Source organism: Lactuca sativa, chromosome 5 (genome assembly GCF_002870075.4).
Source record: "Lactuca sativa cultivar Salinas chromosome 5, Lsat_Salinas_v11, whole genome shotgun sequence".
Classification (NCBI taxonomy): domain Eukaryota; kingdom Viridiplantae; phylum Streptophyta; class Magnoliopsida; order Asterales; family Asteraceae; genus Lactuca; species Lactuca sativa.
The window spans coordinates 137,488,535-137,496,339 of NC_056627.2; the positions used below are offsets into that span (position 1 = coordinate 137,488,535).

A 7,805-nucleotide genomic window follows, 5' to 3' on the forward strand; every position below is an offset into this window, starting at 1 on the left:
AAAGATGACTTTCATTAGATACTATAACCTTAAAGATTTGTTGTAAGTCTCTTGAAAATTCACTTAAGAAAGATGAACAATCAATATATATATATATATATATATATATATATATATATATATATATATATATATATAGATGGGAATGACTTATATGTTGAGTGTACTTCTACATCTCTTGCCTAAGGAGAAAATGACAACAATTGATATTATAAAAGTTTTTAAAACATGTTGATTGTTTTCTTGTTACATCTATTGTATATAGAATTATATCGACTATTCCTATTACTGTTGCATCTGCAAAACAAAGTTTTTCAAAATTGAAGATTTAAAGTTCTACTTACGATATACAATGACACAATAACAACTTGATGGATTGGTTTTGATGATGATTGAGCACAATATTTTGGATATAATTACTTATGAAGATGTTATTGAAAAGTTTATTTCAATGAATATTAGGAGGATTATGTTTTCAAGTAGAAACAAATTTCTATGTGTGTATTATTTTGAATGAAATTTTAATTTTATGTATTTTGCAATAGAAATGAAAATTTATAAATTTTTTGCTTAAATTTTTAGATCTTTCAAGTTTTAGACATATTTTTGGTTAAACTGCATAGGGTGTCCAAAATCTCGCGTCCGACCTTGTAATTTAGGCGGTAATCGTTGAAATTTAGCATAAACTTGCCATGAAGAAAAATCATTGATTCCCCGTTAGGTATGTGATCGGAAGGTTATGGCGATGAGGGTGAGGATTTAGTTATGAGGATGAGAAATGCATGTTACCATCTCTAATTCTTGTTAATCTATCCATAAGGTTGAAGGAAAACAATTAACTTTGAAAAGTTGTAAGATTGCAATTTTTGGGAATATAGGGGAAAAGTTTGTTAGTATATAGGATTTTCGGGTAGTTTTTGTAAATTTATACCTTTTGACCTGGGGTCTTTATTTCTCTTGTATATATTCATGAAAAAAGGATTTCTAGTGACAATTTGCAAGCGGACTCGAGAAGTCGAAGTAAACAAGATTCGCAGCGGAAGCAGACATAGGGCGACGCCGGAGCGGCTGGAGGCGCTGCAGCTGGTGGCGACGTTGGTGCTCTTCTCCGATCGGTGGCGCCGTGGAGTTAAAGCGAGAAGAATAGGAGGAGAGAGATGATTTGATTCGCTAATTGCGAGCCCTAATTGTATTAAATTCGATGTGTGCTCACTGAACTTTTGAGGCTATCAACAATTAGCGGAAATACATAAATAATAATACGAGAGACCTAAAATGGCGGAGATAGGTCAAGAATCGGTGGATTTTTCGACTCTGGTGAGTCGAGCTGCAGAGGAATCATACCTTTCTTTAAAGGAATTGGTGGAGAAATCGAAATCTTCTGAAATGTCGGATTCTGAAAAGAAAATTAGCATACTCAAGTATCTTGTTAAGACTCAGCAGCGTATGCTCCGACTCAATGTTCTTGCGCAATGGTGCCAACAGGTTAGCATTTTTCCAATCATTCTTTCTGCAATAGATTTTTCGTATTATTGTTTTCAAAACATAGGTTTGATTTCCCCTTCTTGTTTTGTGGTGACATTCTTTTTAAATTTCCAATCCAACTGAATCTGGGAACTAGATGCCTTTTTAACTAGTCATTGTAGAATTCCATTTGGAAATTCGACAAAGGAGAAAATCAACAAGAATGCAGCACCTCATTGTTCAAATGAGATGATAATCCCTTCTGAATTCTGATATGCAGGTACCACTGATACAATATAGTCAACAACTTGCATCAACCCTGTCAAGTCATGAAACATGCTTCACTCAAGCTGCAGATTCAATGTTTTTCATGCACGAGGGACTACAACAAGCTCGTGCTCCAATTTATGATGTTCCATCTGCCATTGAAGTTCTCCTTACAGGCACATACCAACGTTTGCCAAAGTGCACAGAAGATGTAGGCATCCAAACCACATTAACCGAGAAACAACAGAAACCTGTATTAAAGAAATTAGACACCATAGTCAGATCAAAACTACTCGAAACACCACTTCCCAAAGAGTTCACAGAAGTCAAGATCTTTGATGGAACAGTCCATCTTTTTGTCCAAGGAGAGTTTAAGGTACTACTAACCCTTGGCTACCGTGGGCACCTTTCAATGTGGAGAATCTTGCATTTAGAAGTACTTGTTGGTGAGAGAAGTGGTTTAGTTAAGCTTGAAGAAATGAGACGATTTGTTCTTGGAGATGACTTGGAACGCAGAATGGCAGCTTCTGATACCCCATTTGCAACTTTGTATTCTATTTTACATGAATTCTGTGTAGCTCTTATTATGGATACTGTTATAAGACAAGTTCAAGCACTAAGGGCAGGTAGATGGAAAGATGCAATTCGGTTTGAACTCATATCTGATGGTAGTTCAAGTCAAAGTTCTATACAACTTGGTCAAGATGGAGAGACTGATTCTGGTGGTTTAAGGACTCCAGGGTTAAAGATTCTCTACTGGTTGGAATGTGAGAAGCACAGTGGGACATCAGATGCTGGTTCTTGTCCTTTTATTAAGATTGAACCAGGGTTAGACTTGCGGATAAAGTGTCTACATAGTTCTTTTGTCATTGACCCTTTGACTAACAAGGAGGCAGAGTTTTCAATTGACCAGAGCTGTATTGATGTTGAGAAATTGCTGCTAAGAGCTATATGCTGTAATAAGTATACTCGTCTGCTTGAAATTTATAAAGAGTTGGGGCAAAATAGTCATATTGGTCGAGCTGCAGGTGATGTTCTTCTTCACACCCCAGTTGATCCACCTGTTGATGAGTACGAAAAGGTCAGTTAGAATGAAACACTTTTGTCCTCTTATTTTTTTTCTCATTGATATTATTCTTGTGATTCTATTTTGTTTTTCACCTTTTGTCATTTTCATCTGTAATTCATGTAACCAGAATGAGATACTTCATGTCAGGTTATGTTGTGATTCTTCAAGTTGATAAGTTGATTATGCTCATTTGTTTCTATGTGCAGGATAACCAGTCAGAATCTGAAGGACAGGAAGTACTACGTGTCCGTGCCTATGGTTCATCATTTTTTACACTTGGAATAAATATAAGGTTTTACTCTAATCTGTTAATATATCCATAATTCTATATCTATCTATCTATCTATATATATATATATATATATATATATATATGTATGTATGTATGTATGTATGTATTTGTGTAAATTTATTCTGATAAAATGTTGAATTGAGGTACTGAGGTGCTAAAATATTAGCACTACAAGTGTTATGGCTGGGTATAATGTCGTCTAATGTGTGAAAGCATAAATCATGAAAACTTGTAAAAAAGACTTTGTGTCACTTAAACTTACATACATAGAAATGGGTTATATTGCATTTTTGCATTCCATTCTGTGATGGAAGGAATCACACACCAATGGAACGAACCATTCCATTCCTTACCAAACACTACCTTCTGTCTTTTACCTTTTTTTTTTTTTAATATGCAGGAGTGGGAGGTTTCTTCTTCATTCATCAAGAAGCACAGTTACATCTTCAGCCTTAAGAGAATGTGAGGAAGCACTAAATCAAGGAAGTATGACTGCAGCTGAAGCTTTTATAAGCTTGAAAAGCAAAAGCTTACTTCATTTATTTGCATGTATTGGGAGGTTTTTAGGACTCCAGGTAATAACATTTCTTAATCTAAAATCCTTAAATTTCCTTAAAAACTTCCAATCCTCTAAACATATTTTACCTTTTCAGGTGTTTGAACACGGTTTTTCTCCAGTGAAAGTACCAAAACAAATCTTAAACAGTTCCAACATGCTTCTCATGGGATTCCCAGATTGTGGGAGCTCTTATTTCCTCCTAATGCAACTCGAAGACAACTTTACCCCTATTTTCAAGCTCTTAGAAACACAACCAGATCCATCTGCAAAACACGAACCTTCTGGTATCTCAAATCTTGTCACACGTGCTAAAAACATTGATATAAATCAAATGCACATTCTTGAAAGTCAACCAAGTTTGACTCTTTCCCTAACATCCGACCCCACTTCTGATCATACTCTTCTTTCTGATTTGGGCAATGAAACCTCTGCTTCTGCTTCTTCTTCTGGTCTTTTATCGGTTTTTTCTTCTATTGTGGATGAAGTTTTTGACCAAGAAAGACGGTCAACTGCCCCTGGCTTTCCTGTTCAGACTTTTGGTAATGCCTTTAGTAATAGCTTGTTGTATAATAATATGGGTAGTAGTTATAAAGGTAGGCCCCAATCTGGGCCCACCACTTCTTCTCTCATTTGTCCCCCTGGAAGGACTACAGTTATGAAGAAACTTTCTGATCAAGATTTGGCTTCTAGATCTCCACATTCTGGTTTTAGAAATTCTGTTGCTGGAACTTCAGGTGGGTTTTTAAATTTTTCTTTTATTTAAAGTTTTTTCAATTCTATCTTACAATTTAATGTAAATATTCCTTTTCTTTTTCAGCCCCACTATCAGATTCTCCAATCAGATATGATCCCGGATCAAGAAAACGTGCTTTATTAGACATGTTAGACTTACTCCCATCACTCAAACCCTCAGAAACCCTTGAAGAACCCTCAAAAAGAAGAAAAATTACCAAAAACCCCTCGGGGACACTCAGCAACATGGAAAAATACCGATACGTAAACCTTATAGCCGAAGCAAACAAAGGAGACGCCCCATCAAGTATTTACGTTTCCGCCCTTCTTCACGTAGTCCGCCATTGCTCTCTCTGCATCAAACACGCCCGTTTGACCAGTCAAATGGACGCCCTCGACATTCCATACGCAGAAGAAGTGGGCCTACGAAACGCATCTTCAAACATATGGTTTCGACTCCCCTTTGCCCGAGGTGACACATGGGAACATATTTGCTTGCGTTTGGGCAGCCCGGGCAGCATGTATTGGGACGTGAAAATCAACGATCAACACTTCATGGACTTGTACGAACTTCAAAAGGGCAGCTCGGGCAGTTCGGGCAGCTTTCCCATGCCTTGGGGTTCGGGTGTTAGGATTGCGAATACTTCCGATATTGATTCGCATATTCGGTATGATTCCGATGGTGTTGTGTTGACTTATAATTCGGTTGAATCCGATAGTATTCGAAAGCTGGTTGCTGATATTGAAAGGCTAGCGAATGCTCGGACGTTTGCTTTGGGAATGAGGAAGCTACTTATTGATTCCGATGAGAAAGACGAAAGCCGAAGTAATTCCGATTCCGGAGTTGGGAAGTATCCGGAACAGATGAGGAGGGCGTTTAAGATTGAGGCCGTTGGGTTGATGAGTTTGTGGTTTAGTTTTGGTTCCGGAGTTCTTGCAAGGTTTGTGGTGGAATGGGAATCGGGTAAAAATGGATGTACAATGCATGTTTCACCTGATCAGCTTTGGCCTCATACAAAGGTACAAGGACCATTCTTGTAATTTACTCTTATTATTATTTATTTTATAATTTATTAAATTTTCATTCAGTTTTTGGAGGATTTCATCAATGGGACGGAAGTGTCATCTCTTTTGGACTGCATCCGTTTGACAGCGGGACCCTTACATGCCCTAGCAGCTGCAACACGTCCTGCCCGAGCTGCCCCAGTTTCCGGGGTCCCTAACACTGCACCTTCTTCATCTCTCTCAAAACCAAACACATACAACACCACTTCTTCACCTGCCGCCACAAATCTCGGAACCCACACAGCGGCTATGTTAACTGCCGCCACAGCCGCCGCCCGCGGCGGCCCCGGAATCGTCCCGAGCTCTCTCTTACCAATCGATGTCTCGTTTGTTCTTCGTGGCCCGTATTGGATCCGAATAATATACCGGAAATATTTCGCGGTGGACATGCGGTGTTTCGCCGGAGACCAAGTCTGGCTGCAACCCGCCACCCCACCAAAGGGCGGCCCTACCGCCGGAGGGTCGCTACCTTGTCCCCAATTCCGACCCTTCATCATGGAGCACGTTGCTCAGGAGTTAAACGGTTTAGACCCGAATAATTTCTCGGGTCAAGGATCGACGAATTCCAGTTCCGGTTTGAATGGAAACAGAGTGAGTCCCGCCGGAATCGCACGTTCCGGGGTTCAGCCGTTTAGTCGGGGTGCAACCGCGATGCCGACGTCTTCGGGTTTAGGGAGCCCGGGATTGGGGTTACGTAGGGCACCTGGGGCGGTTGTTCCGGCTCATGTTAGAGGGGAGTTGAATACTGCTATTATCGGACTCGGTGATGATGGTGGTTATGGTGGTGGGTGGGTCCCACTTGTTGCTCTTAAAAAGGTTCTTAGAGGGATCCTCAAGTACCTTGGAGTTTTATGGCTGTTTGCTCAGTTACCTGAGCTATTGAAGGAGATTCTTGGATCCATTTTGAAGGATAATGAAGGTGCACTGTTGAATTTGGATCAGGAGCAACCCGCTTTGCGCTTCTTTGTCGGGTAAGAAACTAAGAATTAAGAAATGATTTAATTAAAAGAGAAAAATACTTATTATTTTTTTGTTGCAGTGGGTATGTATTTGCAGTGAGTGTCCACAGAGTCCAACTTCTTCTCCAAGTTTTAAGTGTAAAACGCTTCCATCATTCCCAACAACAACAAAACCAAAACCAACAACAACCAAACGCAATCACAGCCCAAGAAGAGCTCACCCAATCAGAAATCAGTGAAATCTGCGACTATTTCAGCCGCCGGGTCGCGTCGGAACCCTACGACGCGTCCCGTGTCGCCTCCTTCATCACCCTCCTGACCCTCCCAATCTCCGTCCTCCGTGAATTCCTCAAACTCATCGCGTGGAAAAAATCCCTCGCGTCCCAGTCAGCATCCGACACCCCGCCAGCTCAGCGATCGCGAATCGAACTCTGCCTCGAGAACCACACCGGAGTTGAAGCTCTGTCACCGGAGAACGCAACCGGAAACTCTCCGGCGACGAAAAGTAATATACATTATGACCGGGGGCATAATGCGGTTGACTTTGGGTTGACGGTGGTGCTTGACCCGGCGCTTATCCCGCATATAAATGCCGCTGGTGGTGCCGCTTGGTTGCCGTACTGTGTGTCGGTGAGGTTGAAGTATTCGTTTGGGGAGAATCCGAATGTTGGGTTTCTTGGGATGGAAGGGAGTCATGGTGGGAGGTCGTGTTGGGTGAGGGTGGAGGATTGGGAGTATTGTAAGCAGAGGGTGGTCAGGACGGTGGAGATGAATGGTGGTGGTGGTGGTGGTGGTGATGGGAGTCAAGGGAGGTTGAGGGTTGTGGCGGATAATGTTCAAAGAGCACTTCATATGTGTCTTCAAGGGTTGCGGGGTGGCGGTGTTGGTGGGGGTGGCGGTGGTGGTGTTGGTGGCGGTGGTGGAGGGAATGTGACATGACCGGAGATGTGATTTGGGTTGTTGGTTTGTTTGGTTGCTTACATGTAGGGTAAAAGTTTTCCCTTTGTATAGTGTGACTGTTTTGTTGTGTTTGTATAAACATTTTGTGTTTTTCCACCATTTTGAACAATAACAAATAGTAGGTTTTTACTGCTTTCAAGTGTCATTCAAAATAGATAGTTATTAGTATGTTCTGATAGGGTTAACTTTTATTTATATAGAAATATTTGGTAAAAATAGTTGCATTTTTTTAGAAATATGTAATATTAAATAAGATAAAAATAATAGGGTTTTATTTTGGTCCAAAAATTCTTAAAAGCTCAACGAAGCTCACAGCCAAAACTCACGAACGCTCGTGCGTTTTTATTTCCTTCTTGAAATTTGTATTTTTTTTAGCCTTTTAAAACACTACTCTCTATTGTTTTGCATCGGGCCCTCCAAAAGGACTTAAACACTGCA

The 7,805-nt window shown here is 40.4% G+C and overlaps 1 protein-coding gene across 1 annotated transcript; it reads left to right on the forward strand.

Annotated features, from left to right (window-relative positions):
• The first annotated feature begins 988 nt into the window (after positions 1-988).
• Positions 989-7,506, forward strand: LOC111884099 (mediator of RNA polymerase II transcription subunit 14). Its single transcript, XM_023880419.3, has 8 exons — positions 989-1,485; positions 1,745-2,812; positions 3,007-3,092; positions 3,493-3,667; positions 3,746-4,385; positions 4,469-5,403; positions 5,473-6,419; positions 6,488-7,506. The coding sequence occupies exons 1-8, from the start codon at positions 1,276-1,278 to the stop codon at positions 7,344-7,346; spliced, it is 4,920 nt and encodes a 1,639-aa protein (XP_023736187.1). The 5' UTR covers positions 989-1,275; the 3' UTR covers positions 7,347-7,506.
• The last annotated feature ends 299 nt before the right edge of the window (positions 7,507-7,805 follow it).

What these genes read in the sequence shown, in the direction of transcription:
- LOC111884099 (XM_023880419.3), top strand. Translation starts at nt 1,276, where the DNA reads ATGGCGGAGATAGGTCAAGAATCGGTGGATTTTTCGACTCTGGTGAGT. An exon ending in CTGTTGATGAGTACGAAAAG is followed by an intron (nt 2,813 to 3,006) that starts GTCAGTTAGAAT and finishes TTCTATGTGCAG; the next exon opens with GATAACCAGTCAGAATCTGA. An exon ending in AGCTTTGGCCTCATACAAAG is followed by an intron (nt 5,404 to 5,472) that starts GTACAAGGACCA and finishes ATTTTCATTCAG; the next exon opens with TTTTTGGAGGATTTCATCAA.